This window comes from Canis lupus, chromosome 20 (genome assembly GCF_011100685.1).
Source record: "Canis lupus familiaris isolate Mischka breed German Shepherd chromosome 20, alternate assembly UU_Cfam_GSD_1.0, whole genome shotgun sequence".
Taxonomy (NCBI): domain Eukaryota; kingdom Metazoa; phylum Chordata; class Mammalia; order Carnivora; family Canidae; genus Canis; species Canis lupus.
The window spans coordinates 54,632,544-54,657,192 of NC_049241.1; the positions used below are offsets into that span (position 1 = coordinate 54,632,544).

Genomic DNA, 24,649 nt, shown 5'->3' on the forward strand with positions numbered 1-24,649 from the left:
CTGGCATAGTTTCTGGGTTCACATCCATCTTCTCTGGACTGAGGGATTTTGGAGGGCTAGGCTGGGCGAGGTCCTTTCAAGGCAAGGGCTGGCTTCAATAATTCTGTTCACACAGGTGTGGGCCTGCTGCTGCTCCTCGGTCTCCACGTGGTGCCTCACTCCACGTACACCCTCCTCCTTCTCCATCGCACCCCAGGACACCTCCCTGGCCTTCCTATTGGGGATCTCCCTGAAAGGTGCCACCCAGCCCCTGCGGGAACAGTAGGGGGGACCCGGAGGAGCTTGGCAGGGGTGCTCGCGGGGCTGTCGTAACTGCCCAAGGGCAGAGCGAGCCAGGCTGAGAAGCCATGAGGGCGGATGTGGGGGGAGGGGACCTGTGTCTGAACCCTGCAGCGCCGGGGTTCTGGAAGGCTGTCTTCCTTGCTGGATGACACAGTGGCAGGGAGCCTCAGTTTCCCCACCCGTACAGTGAGCTGCCTGAGACACCCCTCCCTCATCTGGGGGGGCCCAGCTCATTCAGTGAGGTCCTTTAGGCCTGGCCTCTGATGTGCTCCTGCCTCCAGTGCTGACAGCTCGGGGGCCGACCCCGGGGCCAACTCCTGGGGCAGCTCTGCACCTCTCCTTCCCCCGACGTGGGCCCTGGGGGCTCCAGGGATGGGGAAACTGAGAGCAGGAGGGGCAGCACTTCGGCCTCTCTCAAGGCAAGACTCAATGGTCCTGTGAAACAAGAAACAAATTCCACAGCCCACAAAAATGTGCCCCCTCCCTGCGAGGCCCCAGGGCCCGGCCCCGCCCCATGGTGGAGATGGGGAGGCCAGGGCAGCCGCGAGCCGGCGACACACATCTGGGGGCAAACCAGGAACATCTGGCTAGTGCAGCTGGTTCCGATGCCGCGTCTGCAGGGGCCTCGTGGCGGGGGGGGCGTGCAGTCACAAATGCCCCCAGTCAACCTTCCAGGCAGAGCCCAGCCTTGCTTCTTCCCACCCCCCCCAGAAGCTGTCTGTTGCCCAGTTGCTAGAATCATCACTGGCTCCCTGCTACTCTGAGAATCAAGTCTGGGCTTCTGAACTTGTCCGAGGGGACTCTGCGTCTATCTTTGAAGGTGAAGACAGAGTGAAGGTGAGAGGTGGTTAGACAGAGAGAGTGACTTCTGGGGAGGACTGTGCTGACTGCCCCGTGGTAATAATAGTAGCAATAATAATAATAGGGACGCCTGAGCGGCTCAGTGGTTAAGCAAATGCCCATCTGCCTTTGCTCAGGGCATGATCCCGGGGTCCTGGGATCCCGATAGGAAGGCTGCTTCTCCCTCTGCCTGTGTCTCTGCCTCTCTCTGGGTGTCTCTCATGAATAAATAAGTAAAATATTTTAAAAAATAATAATAATAGGGCAGCTCGGGTGGCTCAGCAGTTTAGTGCCTGCCTTCGGCCCAGGGCGTGATCCTAAAGACCCGGGATCGAGTCCCACGTCGGGCTCCCGGCATGGAGCCTGCTTCTCCCTCTGCCTGTGTCTCTGCATCTCTCTCTCTTTGTCTCTCAGGAATGAATAAATAAAATCTTAAAAAAATAATAATAATAGCTAACACTAGCACTAGCACACAGCCCTATGGGTACTGTTCAAGCACTTTCTACATAATAACTCATAGCAACGTATGGACTGTTTTCTCTCCATTTTGTAGGTCGGGAAACTGGGGTCCAAAGAAGTGAAGTGATTTGCTCCAGATCAAACAAGTGTAAGTGGCCAAGCTGGGATTTGAATACAGATAGTCAGGTGAACTCCTACTCATCCCTCAAAGTCCTGGCCCCAAGACCCCCTCCACGTTCTTCATCTCTGTACCACACGGCCTCTCTAACGGCAACAGTAATAACATTAACGCCCCCACCACGTTGGCTATTACGCTTATTCAGTGGCGAGCACTGTGCTAAGTGCTTTCCACATGTTTAATGGTCCCCGCAGTCCCTGGAAAAGATGTCATTATTCCCCACGCCGGGAAACTGAGGCCCAGAGTAGAGTCACTTGCTCAAGGTGATACCAAAAATAAGGGGCACCTGGGTGGCTCAGTGGGTTAAGCATCTGACTCTTGATTTCGGTTGAGGTCACGGTCTCAGGGTCATGGGATGGAGCCATGCAGGGACCATGTGGAAAAAGCTTGGAAAGAAGAAAGAAGGAAAGGAAGATAGCGGCCGAGCTGAGGTTGAACTTGACTCTGACTCCAAACTTGTTCTCTCAAATGCCTCCGCAGGCCCTGGGACCTGAGTGGCCGAGGGTAATGCTGAGGGGGATGGCAGCAGCCAGAGGGCATGGCAGGTCCTGCCTGTTGGGGGAGTGAAGGGGCTGACGTCCACTGAGAGGACAGGTTTTCCCAAAGACACGCAGCAGAGCAGAACCAGCAAGTAAATAAAGTGCCCACGTGGCAGCAAGCCCTGTGTGCCAGGCCCAGCTCCGCGCCCGACACATCAGACCAAGCCTTCCTGGGCGCCTACTGTGTGCTGGGCCAGCCAGGGAGCTCAAGGGGACCCAGGCCGACCTGCGCCCCACGCTTGCCAAGCTGCCCGTCCAATCAGGGTTTGGGGGGGCAGGTAAGAGAGAAGACATAAATAAATAAATAAGGTAATCTGGATGTCAGCAGCACGACAAAATAAAACAAGGTGAAGTCATAGTGACCGGAGGGGGGTGGGGTGGGTGGGGAGCCTCTTTAGGTTGAGAGGCCAAGGGGGCTTCTTGTAGGAGGCAGCATTTGAGCTGAGACCAAGTGAAGATCTGGAGAGAGTGTTGTAGGCGGAGGGAGCTGGAGGAGCAAAGGGGGGGCAGGGCAGCATGGGGAGATGAGGTGGGGGGACGACGGGGCCACGCGACCTGCAGGGTCAGCTCTCTATTCCCACCCCCACCCTCACCCCGATGCCCCCACGTGCCCGGGGCCCTCTTCGTGAACCTGCTGCCACGCGAGCGTGTTCTTAGGGAGGCCAGGCTGGAGAGCGTGTGTGGCTGGCCTGTAAAATTCCCACCTTGACCGCAGCAGGCCGGGCCGGGGGGGGGGCAGGAGGGGGCTCCCTGGGGTGGGAGGGATAACAGGATCAGCCTAATCGGGCCTGGCACAGCTGAGCAGCTGCTGTGGGGCCTGGCGGGTGGCACAAGGGACATGGATCCCCCGGGGGGGTGGCCAGGAGGGCACCACACAAAGCGGGCCATGGGACAGCAGGGGGAACAGAGAGGCACGGACTTCAGATGCCACTCGGACCCTGACATTGGCTTCCTGGGAAGGAGGGCACCCCGAGTCATCTCTTCTACCCCCGTCCCCCCAAGTTCAAAGTCCGCCTCGAGGGATCCCTGGGTGGCGCAGCGGTTTGGCGCCTGCCTTTGGCCCAGGGCGCGATCCTGGAGACCCGGGATCGAATCCCACGTCGGGCTCCCGGTGCATGGAGCCTGCTTCTCCCTCTGCCTGTGTCTCTGCCTCTCTCTCTCTCTCTCTCTCTCTGTGTGACTATCATAAATAAATAAATTTTTAAAAACATTAAAAACAAAACAAAACAATGTCCACCTCGGGTCCTTGACACACTGAGCTTTCCAGGCGCAAACGGTGCCCTCCCTTTGGGTCTCGGTTTCCCCAACTGGGAAGCGAGACCCACTGGCTGCGGGCAGGACCCCCTTGTCTCATTTCTTCCAGAACCAGCCCGAAGCCTGGTTTCACTTGGACTTGAAGGGAAGATCTTTCCGCTCCTGAATACCTTTGCTTCCTGTCGCCCGCCGGGCTTCCTTCGTAGCTGTTACCTCCCCTGAAAGTAACCTCTCCCAGAAATAACCCCCCCAAAACCTTCGTGGGACAGTAGCGGTGTGGCCGTTGACGTCACGGCTCGTGGGCCTTGTTCTTCAAGATGATAGACTTAGACCGCAGGGTGGAGCCCAGAGTGGGGAACCAAGGGCCTACCAGCTCAGGGTAGGAGGGGTCAGAGGAGACTTCCTGGAGGAGGGACATCGGGGCTGGGGCTATGAAGGATGAGTAGGAGTTTTTGAAGACCCGGCTGGCTGGTCTGGGAGCCTCCCGTCCACTCCCTCACCCACCCCCAGGAGTACCAGGCCCCAGGCCTGTCCTATCCTGTGTGTCATCCTACCACAGAGCGTGGCACGCAGCAGCTCGTTGCTCAGGAAACACATGGGCATGAAGGAAAGATCCCTTCGGCTCACCCAGTCTCAGTTTTCTCAGCTGCACACTGGGGAGAGACAGCCTCCCGCCGGGCCCGCCCGATGCCTCCTTGGTGCTCGCTAGGCAGAGGGCAGACCCCAGCTGCCCCCCATCTCCCCACGTGGGGCTCCCCCTGGGGGCCCAGACCCCTCGGCCCTACCTTGGGGACCAGGAAAGATGCGTCTGCAGAAGAATCTATGGTCACAGCAAAGAAGGCTGGGCCCAGGGATGCCAGATGCCTGAAAGACCCATTCTTCCCTGCCCTGTTTCCAGCCCTAACCTCCAGGATCCAAATGCCCCAGCCCAGTTCTCCCCCTGCCCACCTCTCAGAGTGGTCTCTCCCTCCCACAGTCACCTGGACACTCCGGATTTTCTTTTTTTTTTCTTTTTATTTATGATAGTCACAGAGAGAGAGAGAGAGAGAGAGAGAGAGAGAGGCAGAGACACAGGCAGAGGGAGAAGCAGGCTCCATGCACTGGGAGCCCGACGTGGGATTCGATCCGGGGTCTCCAGGATCGCGCCCTGGGCCAAAGGCAGGCGCCAAACCGCTGCGCCACCCAGGGATCCCTACTCTGGATTTTCTAAAACGAGTCGTGTTATTTTCTGGATCTTTGTCCGTGCAGTTCCTGCTGCCTGGAAGGCCCTTTCTTTTCCCCACTTCGAAAACTCCTACTCATCCTTCACAGCCCCAGCCCCAATGCCTTCTCCTCCAGGAAGCCTCCCTCGATCCTCCTACCCCTGAGGTAGGCCCTTTGCTCCCCACTCTGGGCTCCAGCCTGGGGTCTAAGTGTGTCTTCTTTAAAGGACAGGGCCTCCAAGCCCCGCCGCCAACAGTCAGCCACACCATCACCATCCAACATACATGTGGGGGAACAGTCTCTTGATTGTGTCCCTGTGCCTGGCTGCAAACTCGTTCCTTTGCCTGCCCCAGACTCTTGAAAGCTATGTCCTCTGCTTGTTTCCCGAAAGCAGTGATGGTGGAATTTCGGCCACGGTGCCCTGCCACAGAGGGGGATGTTGTGTTCGCGTCCCTGTACCTCTAGAACAATCTCTTTGCAGCTTGTCACTAGGACTAGGCTAGAAGGCCTCGGGGAGTAGGGGGGGTTGGGCGGGCTTCAGAACCCTGAACCTCAGAAGTTGGAGGATGAAGGGAATGGGGATTGGTGTCCAAAGGGCCCCGAGGCAAGGGGCTGGGGGTGAGGGGAAACGGGCAAAGCTGGGAGTCTTCCCTCCGCGGACATCCTGACATCCGCCTAGACCAGTCACGCCCCATCGGGGCTTCCTCAGCCTGGGGCACTTGAAGACAAAGAGTGTCATGGAACACAGAGAGAAGGATTGAGCAGAGACAGGACAGGGCAGGCAGGCAGGAGTGAGTTAAAGTCAGGGGTCAGCCTCCAGCTCCCCCCTCCCAGGACCCTGGCCCTGCTCTTCGGATCTGGGCTGGGGTCCCAGCCATGCAAGGAGCCACAGGCCCAGAGCCCAGCCAGTGACACCACAATATATGCTGTTGCTTCTTTGGGGAAGCGGTGGCCGTGCCACCCGCCCCTGCGAGTGGCCTCCTTCTTCCCCCCAAATCTGCCCAACTGTCTGCATCCGCCCCTGCCTAGTGACTCCTGACCCCCACATGCACCTTCTGGGGGAATTCTGCGGCCACCCCGAGGAAGAGATGCCCTTTTTAAAAAAGCCGGGAAGGCACAGCCCCCTCGCCTTCAAATCCCGTCTTTGCCCTTAAGGGACTACCCTCCCCCCAAAAAAGGGTTTCGCGCCCTCTTGTGGCTGCACAGGCGGCTCCCGGAGCCGAGAGAGCCGGGCCCTTACCGGAGGACACCGTGTCCCCGGAGGCGGCGGCGGCTGGAACGCGCCACTGACAGATGTTTACTTCTGCGCGCAGCTGGGCCGACGGCAGCTCCCCGGCTGGGGTCTGCGGGCCCGACGCCCCCCACGGCCCCCGGCGCACCGCAAGGCAGCGCGGCGTCTGGGGCTCGCCCTCGCAGAGGCTGCAGAGGGGGTTCCGGCTGCCCCCGCGCCCACCCCGCGCCCACCCCGCGCCCACCCCGCTTCAGATGCACACTTGGAGGTCCAAGGGCGCAGAGGCGCGCCCGCCCCGTCGCACCGGGCCCGGGCCGCCCTGCCCACCTCGCCCCCCCCGCCGTGCGCGGACCCGTGGCCCCCAGACCCCGCGCTCATCCACACGCCGGGGCTCGCCAGAGGAGGGAAGCTACCGGTCCATCCCGAGCCCTGGAAGCCCCCCACCCCGTCCTCCGGGCCGGGCCCCCCCAGCGCCGGCCCCCCGCGGGCCCCCCGCCTGCCCTTGCTTACCTGCTCGGGGAGCCCGACTGCCCGTCAGTGGTGGCCGCGCCTGCCGCCCGCGCCGGCCCCAGCCCCTGCCCCTGCCGCCGCGACCGCCATCCGGGCCGCCTGGGCCCGCGGCGCCCGGGGGGGCCCGGGCCGGAGGGGGCGGCCGCGGGGGGGACGCGGCGCGGGCCGGCCCATGGGGCCCCCCCGGGCTCGATCAGCCGCGGGCTGCGGCCATCCCGGCCGGGCTGGGGCGGGGGCTGGGGGTGCCCTGGACGGCCGGCGGCGCGGGGCGCGGGGCGCGGGGGCGCACGGACGGCGCGGGCGGCCTGGGCGCGCGGCGCTGGGCTCGGGGGCTGCGGCGCTGGGGGGCCCGGGCGCTCGGAGCGGCTCCGCGGCGCGCTCTCCCGCCGCCTCCGCCGCTCCCGCCGCGGACGGCTGGGCCGGCTCGGGGCCGGGGGCGGGGCCGGGGGCGGGGCCAGGGCGGTGGCTCGGGTTTCCCGGGACGGGAGCCGCCCCCGCCCAAGGGGGGGCGGGCGGCGCGCAGGTGGCGGGGGTGCGGGGGCCACGGCGCCCCGGGGCAGGGGACCTCCCGGGGCCCCGCGGCGCCCCCTCCCCAAGGGCTCCCTTCTGGGATAGGAGGCACAGCGCCCCCGACGCCAGTGCCGGCGGCCTTGGGCGCCCCACACTCTGCCGAGGATCTGGCTTTACTGTCAGACGCCGGCTCCTGCCTGGTCCCCTTCCGGAAGGCAGGGCCCCGAGAAGTACTCTCACCAAGGAAGCCCCTCCAGGGAACCTCCAGAGCAGCGCCCCCGTAATCAGCTGCTGCCCCCCATCCACAGACCCAAGACGGCGCATCTTCCCTAAATCCGGGGCCGCGAGAAGCCCCTCCCCGGTTCTCCTCGGAGGCATTAAGTCACAGCACGACCCCAGACGGCGGTCACAGCGGCCAGAGCCCCCTCCTGCCCCGCTGAAGACTGTGGGGTCCTGCTAGTCCCGCCCCAGGCCCTCCTTCCAGAAATCCAGAGAAGCCCCCAGGACAGAGCCGTTCTAGAGGACTGAGACCCAAAGCTTTTTCCTAAGACAGTAAGTAAGTGGCACCCTAGGACTGAGGACAGCCGCTGCCCACCGAGCCCCTCACGAAGCGGCCGTTCTGCCCGGGCTGCACCCAGCGCCCCGCAGCGGCGCCCATTCCCACCGCCGGCTCCCCCCGCGCTCTCTGCGCACCGGGACCCCGCGGGGCGCCCCCACCTGCGCGCCCAGACCCGCCGCGCCCCCGCCCCGACGGCTCCGCGTTCCTGCAGCGCCCCCTGGCGGCGCCAGGCGGCTCGGGGCGGGGGGTGGGCGGGGCTGGAGCCGCCGCGGCCCCGCCCCGCCGTGGCCTAGTTACCGAAACACCCTCCCCGCCGCCCCGCCCTCGGGCCCCCGCCGCGGCCTTTTCCCGCGCGCTCCCGGCCGCCGCCGCCTGTGTTCCCGGGGCCCGCTGCTCTGGTTTCTCTCTCCTGCCGCCTGATTTCTTGGGGCCTCCTCGTCCGGCCCAGGCCGCCTGCATTCCTCTGATCCCAGCAGCCCTGGCATTGGTCTGGGTAGGAGACCTTCCTAGGAGCTCCCCCCTCTCCTCGCCTCCCCTCCCCTCCCCGCCAACACACACACACACACACACACACACACACACACACACCCCAAGGGGCCTGTACAGCTTGCACTACTATGCCGCCTACGCGGTGATAGGAGACACTCAGTCTCACCCCTGCACTGGGGCGCATGCGGGTGGGCGACGCCTGGGTCTGCGCACAGCCACCCAGGAGTAGGCCAGGATGTGAGCTTGCAGGTAGGGTGGGGGCACAAGAATGAGCAGGTGTCGCGGAAGTGGTGGCGTTGGAGCCCCCGGTCCTGGTCCAGGATGGGAAGCACAGGTGTCTGCTCTGTGCGGCCTTGGGCGGGTACATCTTGAATGTGGCTCAGCTTCTCGGCCTGTAACACAGGGTATTATTAATAGACCCTAATAGGGTTGTAGTAAAGATTGAGTGAGTAAATATGAGTAACTGTCCCTGGGTGGTGTTGAGCAATAATGTCTGCCATTATCCGTGTCACCCCGTGCTCACTCCCAGTGACACGCACGTCCTAGCGTGACGAGAAAGGTCTGACCTCCCCCGTGGCCACTCACACACAGACCCCCAAATGTTCGATCTGGCTGGGGTCACACCCTGGGCCATCCTTGTTCTCACACATCCTGGGACACCCTTTATGAGAACAGCACCACCCCTGTCCTTGCCCGAGGACATGCATGGACACACACACACAGGTGTCCTTGTTTCACTTCCAGCCAGACACGCTTATGCACATGGACACGAAGCTCACACTACCCTAACACACACACATACACATACACACACATACACACAGTGCCCAGTAGAGACACAGACACACCCAATATTCACACCCAAAGGACCCTCAGCCCATCGGCCCTCAAAGGAACTTCTTGATTGCTCATGCACATTCATGCACACTCGGTGGATCGTTACACACTCCCATGCTACCTGCTGCCAATACACACGGCACACGTTAATACACACATCGGCACACAGTGTGACCCACTCCACGCTCGCTACTGGTACCCATGGCCACAGTGCAGGAGTACGCACTACCTATCCCACAGCCACACAGCGCAGGAGAGTCCGAGACACTGTCGTGCGTGTCTACACATGCACACGCACGTGCTAGGCCAGTCTGGGAGGCACAGCCCCCTCGCACACATGCAGCCCAGCCAGGAGCCCACCCCGCCCCGACCAGCCACCATTAAGCTGTCACCAGCTGCCCCCGGCCACCTCCTGCTCACCCCACACCGCTGGTATCCCCCGCCCCGCCCTGGCTGGAGGCCCTGGGGGTGGGCGCCTGCAGACACATGGGGCGCGGGACACACACATGTGCCCACCATGTGGACGCTCGTAAAATGGTTGCCCTGGCAACAGTGACTTGAAAAACTCGGTTCTTCCTCTGGGGTGGGCAGGGGCAGGGGCAGGGGCGCCAGGGTGAGGCTGTGGGGGGCCAGCCGGGAGGCGGGACACCAGGACACACGCCCACCTTCCCCCCACGGGTGGAGACCCCAGCACACTCGGGCCCCCGGGAACCCTGTTCTGCTCGGGGCCAGCCCCACGGGGCCCCCGGTGGCTCACGTTCATTCCGTCCTGACAGCCTCACACACCGGTGTGTCGCCTCCCGCGACCCAGCACCTCTGGACACTGTCTGTTACCAGCCCACACACCCTGTCACCCCCTGGACAGGCGGTGACAGACACCCTGTCGCACTGGCTGACTCACACGGCAGCTGGGAACTGGGGCGCACAGACACGCCCTCCCTGTGGCCCCCACCCCCCTCAGAGGAGCTGTCTGGGCCCGGCTGCCCGGGAGGCCAAGGGGATCCAGGGGCTGGTTCTATTTGCAGGAAACACGGGTATTTACAATGCTTTATTTTTAAACCTTCCTTCTCCCAGACTGTGGCTGCTGTGGGGCGGGGGTGGGTGGAACCGAGCCTTGAGCCACCCTGGCTTCCAGAGCAGCCCGGGGGTTGCGTGGGGTTGGGTCCCCCCGAGCGCACGTAGGCGCAGAGACAGGCTGGGCGAGGAGCGGGGGGGCATGTGGGGGCGCGTGGCCCCTGCGGCTGGGGTCAAGGCCAAGGCAGGGGCGGGACAGTACAGGTGCACCCAGAACCCAGGCCCTGTCACCTGCCCGCCCTCCGCGGTGTTTGCCTGGCAATTAGTTCCGCTCCCTCGTCGCCTCCTCGGATGCCCCCCACCCCCACCCCCCACCAAGGTAGTTCCGGGCGATGCCCCCGCCCCCGAGTGGCACTGTGCTCACTTGGCAGTTGTGAAACCTGGAGATCAGAGTAGCCCAGATGCTGACCCGAGGTCACACAGTAGGGAAGAGGCTCAAACCTGGGGCTGGATGATTCTGGAACATTCAGCCACTGCCTTGGCCGCTCCCCCCACCCCTGACCCCCGAGGCTGGCCCCCTGCCCTTCCTGCGCGGTCACTGCTCCCAAGGGGAATGCTCCGTTCACTGGTGGAGGCCCAGGCCGAGGTTCTGGGAGGCCAGCGGCTGCTGGCCAAGGCATGGACTTGGCTGGTGGAGAAGTTTCCATCTTAGCACCAGGAGCTGGTCCAGGCCCTGCGGGCCCAGGGCTGTACCTCACGACCCCCAGGAACCAGCGCTGCAGGGGTGGAGGTGGCCCGGAGCCCTCCGTGGCTTCTCTCTCCCGCCACCCCCAGCTGGAGCAGCTCCAGACCTTCAGCGTGCCCCCCCTTTTGTGAGCTGGTAACAGAGATTGCCGGGCCTCAGTTTACTCATCTGTGAAATTGCTCCCACATTCTTTCTGTGCCCAATGCAGACCCTCAGGGAGTGGCAGTGTCGCTGTCACTGAAGTGAGAGGGCTTGCCGGGGGGTCCCTGGGACAGCACAGAGCTGCCCATGGCTAGCCAAGAGGCTCCCCGAAACTAGACTTCGGGGTTCTTAACGTGACAGTAGTCATCCTTGCCCCCAAGCTGGACCACGCTGAATGGAGAGGGGCCTCAGCCCTGACAGGGGACACAGCCCAGGGGCAGAGCGAGGGCCCTGGGGGCCAGGAGGAGCTGGTGGCCTTGGCCAGAAGGGGCCTCTGAGGCCCGTGGGCGGCAGGAAGATGCTGGCCGGTTCCAGGCAAGGGAGGATGGGAAAAGCAGGGCTGGCGGCCGTCCCTGTAGGGCCATTTGCAGCCACAGGCCACAGGCCAGGGGCCTTGTCCCCAAGGGCCGCAGGTCAGCAAGGCGGGAAAGCCATCAGGCCAGCCCAAGGGAGCCAGGGCAGGCGGCCGGGTGGGGCCTGGGCCTGGGGTTGCGCGGGCACCCGTGGGGCAGGGCCGAGGCTCACAGAGGCACACGCTCACACACGTGCACAAAAAGCCACAAATGTGTACACACCGTCACACAAACGAGAAACACAGACACGCACTCACAGACACACACACTCCCCCACACTCAGAAGCAACCATATTCACCCACACCCCCAGTCACACACAATCTCCAGGCACAGCTGCAGATGTGTGTACACCATCACACAGGCAAAAGCCATAAATGGCACAAAGTGTCACACGAACACATCCGCTCACATGTGCAGCAGTCCCAGCTGCCAAGGCTTGAGGGTGCCCTGCGGCACACACCCCCCCCAGCACCCTGGCTCTTGCCACACGGCCGCCCAACCCTGCTGTCTCGCGTCCTTGGCCTGGGCTGCCCTAATCCCTGTCTCGTGTCCTGAAGCCAGAAGATAAGGGGCAGCTGCAGCCCCAGATAAAGGAGGCGCAGCCGCAAATCCGGGGTGGCCCCAGCTGAAACGGGCACTGAGCCCGGGGCCGCACCTGCCCTGCTGCTGCCACCCCATCCGGCCTGGCTAAGAGGGACAGGGAAAGGGTGAGGGAGAGACACAGGGAGGGAGCAGGGAGCCAGGGAAGAGGGACTCAGAGAGAGAGAGAGACAGAGACAGAGAGAGACAGAGAGAGACAGAGAGGTAGAGAAAAGCAGAAGAAGAGAGGGAGACGGAGACCAACAGACAGAGGGGGAGAGCGAGTGCACGCAGCGCACACAGCGCCTGGCGAGAAGGCCAGCTCCGCCTTCGCCAGGCCCTGCCTCCCCCCATCTGAGTGCCTCAGTGTCCCCATCTATAAGAGGCCCCTGTGCCACCTGCCTCCTTTCTGCTTCTCTAAATAGGTCAAGGCAGGGGATTCAGAGTTCGACTCAGGCCTGGTTCAGGGTAGGAGGGACATCTTCCTGAGTGTCCCCCGCACTCTCCAGGGTGACACCTGGGAAGGTCTCATCCCCCCGCCACAGCCTCAGTGAAGGCAGGACCCTCTAGATCAGGTCTCGGCCCCTCTGTGCCTCAGTCTCCCAGCCACAAGAAGATCCACTCACTCAGCAAATGTTTGTTGGGCACCTACTGTGTGCTGGGCCTGGTGCTGGGTGCTGGGGACACGGAGTGACTGCGGTGGACCCAACTCCCACCCTCTCTGAGCTAATAGTACAGTGGGGAAGATGGCATGTGGCCAGGTGGCACCAGGATGCTGAGGGCCATGATTCCCCGGGGCGGGGGGGGGGGGGGGGCGGTGATGCTCAGATAGCTGCAGAGCCTGAAGGGGGCAGTATCCCCAGCAGGGGAGTTAGAGAGGCTTCTGGAGGAGGGGGGAGGAGGGACAGGGAGGGGGAAAGGAGGAGAGAACTAGAGGGTGAGTGGAATGAACAAGGTGGTTGGGAGCAGGGAAGAGACTTCCTGCAAAAGGGAACAGCACATGCAGAGGCTGAGAGGTCCGACTGGCTCACGGGAGGTCTGGAATGAAATTGGTGCTTGAGTTTAGGGAGTCAGGGGGTGATGAGGAATGAAACTGGGGAAGGCAGCAGGGGCTGGGTCCTGTAGGAACTTGGGGGCTCTGGGACAGGGCTGGGGCAGTAGGGAGACATGGAAGGATTGGGAGCAGGGCCTTGGTCAGATTTGTGGCTGGGAGGTGGGGCTTTGGGGGTAAGATGGAAGAATGAGGCCCTGAAGTGGGGGGCGGGGCAGTGATGGGAGAGGGGATGGACTAGAGAGAGGCTCTGGAGGACAGGGGGCAGGACACAGGAACCCACGGGGTATGCGGGGAGAGGCAGGGGGGGACGCTGATGACCTGGTCTCTGGCTCAGGGCAGTGGGGTGGTCCCTGGCCAGGGACCTCTGGGACCCATGGATTCAGGTGGATTTGGGATGAATGCCTGTTCCCTCTGCACAAGGTCAGAGAGTAGAATAAGTGAGTTAATGCCAGAAAAGGGCTTAGGGGGGGTACGCCTGGGTGGCTCAGCCATTGAGCGTCTGCCTTTGGCTCAGGGTGTGACCCTGGAGACCCGGGATCGAGTCCCACGTCGGTCGGGCTCCCTGCATGGAGCCTGCTTCTCCCTCTGCCTGTGTCTCTGCCTCTCTGTGTCTCATGCATAAATAGAAAATCTTTAAAAAGGGGGGGGGGTGCTTAGGGGATGCCTGGTTGGCTCAGCGGTTGAGCATCTGCCTTCGGATCAGAGTGTGACCCTGGGGTGTCAGGATCGAGTCCCACGTCGGGCTCCCTGCATGGAGCCTGCTTCTCCCTCCGCCTCTCTCTCTGACTCTCATGAATAAAACATTTATTTACAAAAAAAGGGCTTAGAAGTAAATGTTGAGTAATTGTCGAGCTACTGGCAAACGATTTAAACCATATCGTCATACTGAGCAGTTAACATTACATTATTAATTTTAATTTTGTTGTCAACGGCCAGTCCACACACACACGCCCACCCCCCGCTTACAGGAAGCCCTCCTTGATTGCCACATACAGAAAGCACAGGCCATTGCAAGGCAGAGAGCCGGGGAGCCCTTGGAGGCCCAGAGAGGGGAGGCTACGTTCAGACAGCCCTCTGTGGGCCTCAGTTTCCCCACCCATCCCACTGCCTCCCCAGAGTGGCCGGGGATGCCTGTGGGACGGTGGGAGGAGACCCCTGGTGGAACCTCAGAGGGCTGCGGGGCGGGCACCTCGGGAGGGGACGTCTGGGGAGGGACGAGCGAGCTCCGTGGGTGGAGGTGCGCGAGCACAGCTGGCCAGCGGGGCCTCGTCCCCAGGCCGTCCTGCAGGGGGCAGCCGAGGCCCGCGACGGGAGCCGCCCCGCCCCGCCCCGCCCCTCGCGACCTCTCAGGGGCACGACCGGCCGCCGCAGGCACAGCTGCACGTCCGGCCTCGAGGGCGGCCTCTGGCACGCGGACAGACGCTCAACTAGGCATCTGCCGTTAATGCCTCGCGTCCGGTCGTCGGGGGTCCGTCTTTTTAAAGCTTGTAGAATACTCTCGTGGGCCGGCGGCGGCCGGTAGGGGGAGCCACTGAGCACCTGCGCGGCCCGCGGGCAGCTCCGCAGCGCTACCCTAGGTGCGACCCGCGGCTCCGTTCCCGTAGGTAGGAGGTAGCTCAGCAGCGCTACCCTAGGCGGGTCCCGAGGCTCCACCCCGCGGGCCGCTCCGCAGCGCTACCCTTGGCGGGACCCGAGGCTCCGCCCCGTACCCTAAGCGGGACCCGAGGCTGCACCCCGCGGGCCGCTCCGCCCCGTACCCTAAGCGGGACCCGAGGCTCCGCCCCCGCAGGCCCCGCCCCCTCACGTCGACGCGCGTACAATGGCGTCCGCTGGAGCGCCCCAGGCATGCGCGTTTCCCCGGCACGACCGGGAAATCGCACTCGCGACCCGGAAGCCCTTCCCGCCGCACTCCAGAGCGGGCGTGAGGGGGGCTGATGGCGGAGGGAGCGGCGGAGGCCCCGGCAGAAAGTGGTGGCGGCGGCGACGCGGCGGCTGGCGCGCCGGAACGGGGCGTGGCGCCCATTAAGCCTCAGTGAGTCGACGAGGCCGGGGAGACCCTCACGAGGCCTCCCCGGCACCTACAGGCGGTGCATGCGGGGCGGCGGGGCGGCGGCCCGGCGGGCAGCTCGCGGGCTCTTCAGTCCGGGCCGTTCCTGCGTCCGCGGAGTCGGAGCGGACGGCGCACGTTGGGGGCTGTCACGTGTGCGAAGGACACCGCGGTGCCCGCGGGGGCGGGCATGTTGGAGGCTCGGGCCGCAGTGCATGCTGGGGACTGTAGTCTCCGCCCTGGCGGGAGTAGCCTTGTGCACCTGCTGCCAGCCTCAGCGGCGGGCGGGGACTTGTGACCGAAGCGAGGGCCGTGGGGCACGCTGGGGAATGTGGCGGCCGTGGGCCCATTGCAAGGCATGCCGGGACATGTAGTTTTCTCTAGCCGGATGTGGCCAGGAATGTTCATGCCTGTTAGTAGCTTGGCTCAACCCCCTGGGCAGGGGGACACAGGGACAAAATAGGCTCTGCCTGTGGCCTTGAGGTGTGCCCTGGCTGGAGCTGGCCGTTCTCAGTATTTGCGGTACCCATCAGCAGAGGCACGGAAGCAGGGCCGGTGTTCTCAGCCCCTTCCCCCAGCATCCGTTGCATCTGAGCTGGAAAAAGGACTCCCTCCTCCAGCCCGTCTCCTTCTGCCTCTGTGCCGGCAGGTACCTCACCACCAAGGAGCAGTTCCACGAATTCCTGGAAGCCAAAGGGCAGGAGAAACCCAGCCAGGAAATCGAGGCCGGAGAGCCCGGTGGCAATGACCTGGCTGAGCCTGAGGCCAAGCGGATCCGACTGGAAGATGGGCAGGCGGGGGAGGCGGCCGAACTGGGGGAGCGGCCACAGGTTCAGAAGAGAGCCCGGGGCCAGAACAAGGGCCGGCCCCACATGAAACCCACCCACTACGACAAGAATAGGCTCTGCCCCTCCCTGGTCCAGGTGAGTGGAACTGCCGCTTGGAAGTCCTAGAGTCGGAGTCTCTGTGCCCCCGGACTCAGTGCTCAGGAAGCTGTGATGTGTTATTGTTCCCCTCTCCCAGATGAAGACACTCAGACTTGCTGGGTGCCTGACCTGCACACGCAGGACACGGAGGAGTGGGGGGAGGAGTTTGAGGTTCACACTCAGGCTGCCTGGCCTCTCCCTGCCCCCCCTCATGGCCCCGTGGTTCCCTCTCAGGAATCAGCTGCAAAGTGTTTCTTTGGCGACCGCTGCCGTTTCCTGCACGACGTGGGCCGCTACCTGGAGACCAAGCCATCGGACCTGGGCCCCCGCTGTGTGCTTTTCGAGACTTTTGGCAGATGCCCCTACGGCGTGACCTGCCGCTTTGCTGGGGCCCACCTGGGGCCCGAAGGGCAGAACCTGGTGCGGGAAGAGCGGGTGCAGGCCCCGCCAGTCCGCAACGGCCTGGACAGAGCCCTGCAGCAGCAACTGCGGAAGCGCCAGGTCCGCTTCGAGCGCGCTGAGCAGGCCCTACGCCAGCTGAGCAGGGGCCCCGGCACAGGCCCTTCCCCTGCTGCTGCCACCCCTGAGGTTTCAGGGACTGAAGGGGCCCCGGGGCAGGATGGTGGTGACACCCAGCAGGCCCTCCTGGAGCCAGGCGCTGGTGCCCTTGCCAGCAGCTCGGTGCAGACCTGTGGGCCCCTGACGGATGAGGATATAGTGAGGCTGCGGCCTTGTGAGAAGAGAAAGGTACGTGGTCAGGGCTCCCTGCTGAGCCCACTGGAATTATGGGGGCAGAAGAACTGCATGGGGACACCTGGGTGGCTCAGTTGGTTTAGCGTCTGCCTTTGGCTCAGGTCAGGATCCCGGCATCCTGGGATTGAGTCCCACATCGGGCTCCCTGCTCAGTGGGGACCTTGCTTTCTTCTTTTGTCTGCTGCTCCTTTTGCTTGTGCTTTCTCTATCTCTGTCTGACAAATAAGATCTTTTAGAAAAGAAAAAGCTGGACACCCCCTCCCCAGCCCCAGGGAGTCAGGGCGGGGGGTGGAGAGGGTGAAGGAGGGGCACCGGGACCGTGGTTTTGCCTGTTGGGTGGAAGCTGTGCTGCGGAGGAGAGCACGGGGAACAGAACAGTCCTCACACGGGGAGTCGCCGCCTGGTGCGGAGGCCCCGAGGTGCAGGAGGCTGGAGAGGCCGGGCAGGGCGGGACAAAGCACGTCCTGGCCTGGGGCGAGGGGAGGCCCGTGAGCCAGGGCCGAAGGGCGAACCTCACTGGGTTTCATTTGCCTCCAGCTGGACATCGGTGGCAAGCTGTACCTGGCCCCCCTCACCACGGTAGGTCGGCCTGGTGCCCAGTGTCTGCCCCCGCCCGGTGGGTGGTGCCGGGGGTCCCTGCCTGCTGCACCCTCACATGTGCGTGTCTCCTGCTGCCCCCAGTGCGGGAACCTGCCCTTCCGGCGGATCTGTAAACGCTTCGGGGCCGACGTGACGTGCGGGGAGATGGCCGTGTGCACCAATCTGCTGCAGGGCCAGACGTCTGAGTGGGCCCTGCTCCGACGCCACCCATGCGAGGACGTCTTTGGCGTCCAGGTTGGTGCCTCCCCGAGGGAGGGAGGTGGGAAGGGCAGAGGGGTCTTGGCTGCCTGGCTTTGGGGCACGTTCAGGGTCAGATCTCCCCAACCCCAGGCCTGACTCAGTCACTCCCAGACCCTTCTTGCCTCAGCCGTGGGCCCGAGGGCTGACCCGATGCCCCCTTGAGGGCTGCTGGCCGTGGCGCAGGGCCACTTGGGGGAGTCAGGGCCACCAGCTTGATCCCCATAGTGGGCAGGGGCTGTCTGGACCAGCCCCTCAGCCCCTGCCCGCCACCTGCCGCAGCTCGAGGGCGCCTTCCCTGACACCATGACCAAGTGTGCCGAGCTGCTCAACCGTACCATCGAGGTGGATTTCGTGGACATCAACGTCGGGTGCCCTATTGACCTTGTGTACAAGAAGGTAGTGGCCACGTGGCCCTGGGCCTCTACACTGTGGGGGGGGACAGAAGCCTGGGACCTGGCCTTGCTCCCGCTTGTGGCTCTGGGGACCCGTGGGAGCCACTGTGCCTTGGTTTCCTTATCTGGACAGTGAAGGCAGAGAAGGGGGTCAGGGCCAGCCTGCGTCCTGCCCTCTGTTGCTCCAGCCCACCCCACCCCACCCCACCCCCGTTTCTCCCAGGGCGGGGGCTGTGCCCTCATGAACCGCTCGGCCAAGTTCCAGCAGATTGTCCGCGGCATGAACCAGGTACGTGCTTGGACGCCCTCCCCGACACTGCCCCCTACGCCCTCCCCACCTGGCCCCAGGGCCCACTGACCCCAGTCACCACCGCAGGTGCTGGACGTGCCGCTGACAGTGAAGATCCGCACGGGCGTCCAGGAGCGCGTGAACCTGGCACACCGCTTGCTCCCCGAGCTGCGAGAGTGGGGTGCAGCCCTGGTCACGGTGGGTCTCGGGGCACCGAGGGTGTGGGGGCCTCGGGAGTGCTCGGCAGCCCTCCCTAACGGTGTCTCTCCCCCGGCCCCTCCCTCCTGCTCTCTTGGCTTCCCCTCTGTCTCTGTCTGTCTCTTTGTCTCCCTGTCTCTCCCTCTCAGCCTGTCCCTCTTGATCTCTCTGGGTCTCTCTCTCTGTGTCTGATCCTCCGCCTCCTGGATCCTCTCTCCCTCCCCGTGCTTGGCTTCCCCTTCAGCTCCACGGTCGCTCTCGGGAGCAGCGCTACACCAAGCTGGCCGACTGGCAGTACATCGAGCAGTGTGTGACGGCAGCCAGTCCCATGCCCCTGTTCGGTGGGTCCCCTGCCACTCCACTCCAACCTCCCACCGGCCCTGCTCTCAGGGGCCGCGTGCCTGGGCCACCTCCCCCTGCCCTGGGACCCTGCCCTGCACCGCCCCACTGGGAGCCACTGGGCTGGCGAGAACTCCCCTGGAGCTCCTGCCTGCACACGGCTCCCTGAGACCCCAGCCTCTGTCCCTCAGGAAACGGGGACATCTTGTCGTACGAGGATGCCAACCGTGCCATGCAGACTGGCGTCGCCGGGGTGATGATTGCCCGGTAAGTGTGCTCTGTGCCATGGGGGGTGGCTATAGAGAACCAGCCGGAGCCACCGCCGAGCGCCCGGCCTGCGGTGTGGGCAAAGGTGAGGGTGCATCTGAGTCTTGTCCCGGCAGCCGCTGCTGAGCCCCAGCCTGTCTGCTTCCCTCTCCCTTGCGCTTTGTCCCTAGCAGGTGGCTCTGCCAGGATGGGGGGCAGAGAGACAGTCATAGCCACTGGAGCAGAGGGGACCGGACACACGTGCACTTGTGGGTTGGAACTCTTGGGGTTAGAAAGTTGGCTGAGCACAGTGGGGAGGCAGGGACCAGGGCTCCAACTGCCAGGCCGCTGATGCCACCCTGCCCCGCCCTCCCAGGGGTGCCCTGCTGAAGCCGTGGCTGTTCACGGAGATCAAGGAGCAGCGCCACTGGGACATCTCGTCGTCCGAGCGCCTGGCCATCCTGCAGGACTTCACCCGATACGGCCTGGAGCACTGGGGCTCCGACACGCAGGGCGTGGAGAAGACCCGCCGCTTCCTCCTCGAGTGGCTTTCCTTCCTGTGCAGGTGGCTGCTGGAGGCCATGCGGGTGGAGGTGGAGGGTGGGGGCGCCTTGGCCTGACCCCGTGCCCGCCGTCCCGCAGGTACGTGCCCGTGGGCCTCCTGGAGAGGCTCCCGCAGAGGATCAACGAGCGGCCGCCCTACTACCTGGGCCGAGACTACCTGGAGACGCTCATGGCCAGTCAGAAGGCGGCCGACTGGATCCGGATCAGGTGCCAGGAAACCGAAGTCTGCGGGTGCGGGAGGCCGAGGGGCCGGTGGGCCTGACCCCAGGCCTGACCCTGTTCCCTGCCCTCTTCACAGTGAGATGCTGCTGGGACCTGTGCCGCCCAACTTCGTCTTTCTGCCAAAGCACAAGGCCAACGCGTACAAGTAGTCACCGGGCGGGAGGGGGCGTCCGAGGGCCAGCAGGGCTTCTTGCTGCACGAGAAGACAATAAATTTTATTCTTTTAAAACCCTGGCCTTTCTGTGACCCCTGAGCTGTCCCCTTCCTGCTCTGGGGAGCCTGGTCTCCACACTGGGCTGGCCCTGTCGCCGGCAGTTACTTTTCCTTTCTCGTTGACGAGTCTCCCAGCTGCCCCCATGGGCCCAGCCCTGTGCCTCCACTACTGTGGCCCAGAGAGGTTTTAGCCACTAAGAAACCACTAGGGCCCACGAGGCAGGGGCCTTGGCCTACGTGGGTGTGGATCAGGGCAGGCTACCGGGAGGAAGCAGCCCTGGAGCTGTCCAGAGCACTGCTGGCAAGGGCAGGAGGGAGCAGACTGAGTCCGGGCCTGCCCCGCCCTGTGTGAGGCCTATCCATGGCTGCCTTGGTTTCTCCATCTGCTCTCTGCCCACCCCGCCCCACCCCCCGCCTCCTGATACTCGGAATCCCGACCAGTGGGCGGGCCGCAGCCTGGAACCCGCCGCCCAGAGTAACCAGGCAAACAGAACTCTGTAGGACTCGGAACCTGTTGTCCGGGTGGGCTGCCTGTGCTCCCACCTGCTGCCCTCCTGGCCTCCCCAGGCCGGGCCCCCTGCCTCCCCATGCAGCACCCCAAACCCTTCTATGCGCCTACAGCTCCCCAAGAAGGCTTCAGCCCCCAGGGCCTGGATGGCACCGAGGGGCGAGGCAGCCAGCCCGCTCCCGCCTGCACGGAGCCTCTTCCTACTGTGGGTACGCGTTGGAGGATGTTGGTGTGAGGCGGGTGGGGGATGCCTGACGGGGTGGGGGCCCAGGGCTCAGGACCCCCACCCACCCACCTGCTTTCGTCCACAGGTTCCTCCAACCTGTATCAGCCCCCAAACCTGGATAAAGAGATCTTTCCAGCCCCTCCGGCAGGTACCAGCCTCCCCTCAACCCTTGATGCGACTCGGGTGGCTTAGAGGGATCTGGGCCTCTCTTGCCCATGCCCCTGGCCCTAGGAGGCCCCAAGAGGGTAAGGCCTGTGTCTCCTGTCCCTTAAACAGGTCTTCAAGGGCCCAGCTTGTACCTCCCATTCACTAGAAAGGTCCCCAAAATGATGCCGAGGGCCTCTGACACCTAGATGGGTCCCCAAAGGCAGAATTTCTGTCCCCATCCCACAGATGGGTCCCGGAGGTTTGGGCTGTGCCCCTCACCCCCTCCACCCTGTACTCCTTCCCCCAGGTGGGTCCCAGAGCTCCTCTCAGGGCTGCCCCTCCCTGGCCTGCAGGTTTCCAGATGGCACCCTGCGGGTGCTTCTTTGACCCTCGCATCTACCGAATCGAGTGGGCCACCACCGACTTCGGCCAGTCGTCCCTGTACAAGCTGACAGCAGTGGGCGGTGGGGGACCGCCCGGGGCTCCGGCTGGGGGCCCCGCCTCGCCAGGCACCTACCTCCTAGAGCCCCAGCACTACCTCAAGGCCCCCGTGGCAGCGCCCCCACCCCCGCCATATCCCCACTACCAGCCGGCGCCCGGGGGCCCCCAGTACTTCCTGCCCTACTTCCCACCTGAGGGGCCTGGGCCAGAGGCCCTGGGCTTTGTGGGGGATGGGGGGCCCCCTGCCTACATGGAGCTGCCTCCACCCCTGCTCAAGAAGGCCTGGGGCCGCCGCCCCCACCACCTGTCCCCAAGGATAACAAGTTACCTTCCCTGCTCATCACACTCCCCACTGAGGCCACGCTGCCCCCCGGCGCCTATGGCCACCTCAAGGGCCGCCTCAGTCAGTTCCACGGGCCCAGTGAGCCCCTGGCCTTCCCCTCCAAGGAGCTGCAGGGTGGTGGGGCCGGGTCGGCCCTGCTGTACCCGCCGGGCGCCGCGGAGCCCAAGGTGGCTGAGGCAGAGGCAGCCCCACTGGGGGCGGGTGAGGCCAGGACCCCCGAGGCAGCCAGGGCCTTCGTGCTGCCTGAGAAGGTGCTTCTGGAAGATGCCATGAAGCTCTTCGACTGCTTGCCGGGCAACGCCGAGCCCGAGGGGTACCCGCGCAAGGCCCCGGGGCCTGCCCTGCCGGACAGCAGGGGCGGCGGGGACGACTCGTCCAGCGACATCCGCTCGTTGCACCTGCCGGACGAGCTGCTGTCCTTTGACTACAGCGTGCCCGAGATCCTGGACACCGTGTCCAACGTGGACTGCTTTTTCAACTTCAAAGCCCTCGATGAGGAGCCGCCGCCCCGCCCGGGGCCTCCAGCCGCCAACGTGGTGGCCCCCGTGGTGCGACCTGAGCTTCCCAAGAGGAAGGCCGGCTCCTCATCCAGCAAGAAGGGGAGGCAGGGAGGCAAGGGCAAGCAGGCTGTGGGCCTGGCCGGCGCCGCCCCCTCGGGGCCCAGGCAGGACCTGGGAGCCCCCCCCCATTAAAATGGATTTCACCTCTCAGCTCACTGTCCACTTGGTGGCATCAGGGCCCGGGGCCCGGGGACAGTGGGCTGAGGCTGGACATGGAGGACGATCCCCTCCTCCGCCCTGGCACAGTGGGCCAGGGTCACGGGGTAAGGCCCAGCAGGGTAAGGCCCTCCTGGGGGATGGACTTCCAGAGCTGAGCTGGGGAGCCCGGCCGTCACAGTTCTGAATCCCTCCTCTCCCAGCCCCAGAAAATTGGGAGTCAGCCTGCAGGGGTGTGGGTGGGGGCTGCTTCTGGAAGGTCGGGAGTCGCCATCCGGACTGCACTGTAAGGATCTCTTGCCCGCGTGTTTGGTGGAGAAAGGGCTGCCGGGAGAGGGACAGGAAGTTTCCTGGAGATGAGGCCTACCCTCCCCACCCCCAGCCCCACCCGTACTGCCACCTGCTGCTTTCCCCTGCAGAGGAGGAAGGGCCTCCTGCCCCAGGCCCTGGGCTGGGTCTCCAGGGCCCTGGTGGTCAGTCCATCGGGCTCTGCTGGGGCAGCCCGGGGACTGTGGGGGGGTGGCTGGTGTGGGGAGGCGGGCTTGGTAGCTGAACCATGAGCCTGCTGGGCTCACCTCCCCAAACCCTCACTCCAGAGCTCCCTAGAGAGACGGGCAGAGCCTGCGCTGACCCGCACCCGGTCCCCTGATCTGTGCCCAGAGAAGCCTGGAGCCCACTTCCCTCAGCTTCCTCCTGAGCCCCCTCTACCCGCAGCCACATTTGGGGTATTTTTGAGACTAAAGCCAAGTGCACACGTGGTTTCCTTGAAGGTTAATGTGAGGGTCTGCCTCGAGGGGAGGCTGGATGGGACAGGGATGCGCTCCGGGAGGGCGGGGTAACTGTCCCGGCACTGCCTGCGCCTAGAGGTTCTCCAGTCGGTTGGGATGACATCAGACCACTGAAGAGGGCTGTGGCGTATACTTGATAGCTTAAGACTAGTCGGGAAAGTCACAGGATCACCCTTAGGCCTCACCTAAGGTGAGGCGGCCGTCCCGTGCCACCTGGGATTCAGAGTGAGCTGTTGGTGGCGAGGGAACCCACCGAAAGCATGGGTAGAGTATACATATCCGTGTAAGCTGTATATACAGGCACACGTGTGTGCATGCACTCAAATGTGCGCACATGTGCACACGTATGTACAAGCTAGTTGTATTGCGTACATAGGTATGCATATCTATAGGCGTGTATATGTGTGTTCACGTCATAAGTAAATACACATGGGTGTGCATACATTAGGCGAATGCATGCACCTGCATGTATACATACACCTGTGCGTGTGCATCCATACTGTGCTTGCATGCATACGTGTGTGTGGGCACACGTACTTGTGCATGTGTGTAGCTATGGCCACACGTATGGACATGTGCATACACGTCTGCATGCCTCCACGTGTTTCTCCGTGTCTGTAGCAGAACATGCATGTACGTGCGTGTGTGTACACGTGAGGGTTTATACCCCAGAAATGGAATCCCGCTGCAGACCCCTCCCTGCTTCTCTAACAGGACACGTTGCAGCGTCTTAGGCTTTTCAGAGACTCGCCTCCTACCCCATGGGCTGCCCCGCACCCCCGTCGCAGCCGGCGTGGATGCCGCAGTGCCAAGAAGCTCTGATGTGACGAGGTCGCGGGAGGCGGAGGCCGGAGGACAGAACACGCTGCACGTGGCCACTGGCTGTTTGCCCAAACGCTTTATGACTGCCCTGCGCTCCCCTGTTGCGCTCAGTTCCCGCCTCGGAAACACGCCTTTCTGCACCTCCTGCACAGGTGAGCCCAGAAGCTCTTGAACCTGAGGCCTTTCTCAGTGTGCAGCAGTTTGGGGATCGCGTAGACCAGCCACACGGACAGCAGCATGACCACGAGCGGGATGATGATGACCGCCGTGGGGATGACGGACAGTGGGAAGGCCCCGTAGACGTAGACGCTGAAGGTCGTTTCCAAGTGGCAGTAGCTGCAAAGGGGCATTTGGTGAGAGGCCATGGGGCACTGCCTTTGGGGCCCTACCCTCCACCCCAGTAAGTGTGTTAAAACCCAGAGATAGGAGAGCCGGCCCCCAGGTGGTGAGTTGGGACACCAAGTCCCAGTTCCATCTGCTTCAATTCCTACCCAGTCTGAGTCTGCTGTCCTGTCTTCTGGCAACAGTCCTGTTTCCCCCCAAACCCCCCACCATGTTCCCCATGGTACCCTCCTCTGGGGACAGGGTGTCCCCCTGACTCCATGCCCAGGCTCAATCTAGAAGGCAAACAAACCATCCCATTGCCGAGTGGAAGCAGAGGGCGGGCATCCATGAGGTGGGCAGGAAGCGTCAGGTGTAGCAAGCCGCTACATCCCAGGAGAGGGGACCAGGGTATAGGGGAACCTACTGGGGCTCTGCTGGAAGCCATGCAGAGAGAGAGGCTGATGGGC

The 24,649-nt window shown here is 63.8% G+C and overlaps 4 protein-coding genes, 1 long non-coding RNA gene and 1 other non-coding gene across 12 annotated transcripts in view; 3 read left to right on the top strand and 3 right to left on the bottom strand.

The window, feature by feature from the left end:
• The window catches only part of LOC111091392, a 5,632-nt gene extending 2,991 nt beyond the window's left edge, over positions 1-2,641 (top strand). Inside the window, exons 2-4 of the transcript XR_005375197.1 lie at positions 116-236; positions 994-1,119; positions 1,676-2,641. This is a non-coding gene — a transcript (3-galactosyl-N-acetylglucosaminide 4-alpha-L-fucosyltransferase FUT3-like). The remainder of the gene's footprint in view (positions 1-115; positions 237-993; positions 1,120-1,675) is intronic.
• The window catches only part of LOC119864770 (neurturin), a 14,200-nt gene extending 7,634 nt beyond the window's left edge, over positions 1-6,566 (bottom strand). The window contains exon 1 of the mRNA XM_038567625.1: positions 6,497-6,566. The gene's annotated coding sequence lies outside the window, so the exon portion shown is untranslated. The remainder of the gene's footprint in view (positions 1-6,496) is intronic.
• Positions 6,567-14,166: 7,600 nt separating this feature from the next.
• LOC111091393 lies at positions 14,167-20,282 on the bottom strand. 2 transcript variants are annotated; one of them, XR_005375200.1, is made up of 4 exons: positions 20,105-20,282; positions 18,849-19,847; positions 18,156-18,253; positions 14,167-16,775 (listed from the first exon to the last, which is right to left on the bottom strand). It is a non-coding gene; the product is annotated as an uncharacterized LOC111091393 (long non-coding RNA). The 2 variants fall into 2 exon arrangements; XR_005375199.1 differs by having other exon boundaries at positions 14,167-16,779.
• On the top strand, positions 14,270-19,883 carry DUS3L (dihydrouridine synthase 3 like). Of its 2 annotated transcripts, none has more exons than XM_038567633.1 (13): positions 14,270-14,415; positions 15,535-15,808; positions 16,046-16,558; positions 17,102-17,143; positions 17,246-17,398; positions 17,684-17,800; positions 18,020-18,085; positions 18,173-18,283; positions 18,528-18,624; positions 18,814-18,889; positions 19,245-19,433; positions 19,511-19,639; positions 19,731-19,883. In XM_038567633.1, exons 2-13 carry the CDS (start codon positions 15,758-15,760, stop codon positions 19,801-19,803), a joined length of 1,617 nt encoding a protein of 538 aa, XP_038423561.1. In that variant the 5' UTR covers positions 14,270-14,415; positions 15,535-15,757; the 3' UTR covers positions 19,804-19,883. The 2 variants fall into 2 exon arrangements, with proteins under 2 accessions (XP_038423561.1, XP_038423560.1); XM_038567632.1 differs by lacking the exon at positions 14,270-14,415 and adding an exon at positions 14,656-14,870.
• PRR22 (proline rich 22) lies at positions 20,028-22,243 on the top strand. Its single transcript, XM_038567634.1, is given in 4 exon segments — positions 20,028-20,584; positions 20,687-20,749; positions 21,102-21,460; positions 21,463-22,243. Coding segments are annotated over 4 exon segments (1,314 nt in total). The 5' UTR covers positions 20,028-20,454; the 3' UTR covers positions 22,225-22,243.
• Positions 22,244-23,915: 1,672 nt separating this feature from the next.
• Positions 23,916-24,649, bottom strand: part of CATSPERD (cation channel sperm associated auxiliary subunit delta) — a 52,198-nt gene continuing 51,464 nt past the window's right edge. For all 5 annotated transcript variants that reach the window (XM_038567627.1, XM_038567628.1, XM_038567630.1 and 2 more), the window contains one exon: positions 23,916-24,194. In XM_038567627.1, the coding sequence (XP_038423555.1) occupies positions 23,966-24,194 (229 nt within the window). In that variant the 3' untranslated portion in view covers positions 23,916-23,965. The remainder of the gene's footprint in view (positions 24,195-24,649) is intronic.

Excerpts from the sequence above, each read along its gene's own strand:
- DUS3L (XM_038567632.1), top strand. The coding sequence starts at position 14,773 with ATGGCGGAGGGAGCGGCGGAGGCCCCGGCAGAAAGTGGTGGCGGCGGC. Across the intron at positions 18,086-18,172 it reads TTGTCCGCGGCATGAACCAG|GTGCTGGACGTGCCGCTGAC; the intron begins GTACGTGCTTGG and ends TCACCACCGCAG. Across the intron at positions 18,284-18,527 it reads GGGGTGCAGCCCTGGTCACG|CTCCACGGTCGCTCTCGGGA; the intron begins GTGGGTCTCGGG and ends CTTCCCCTTCAG.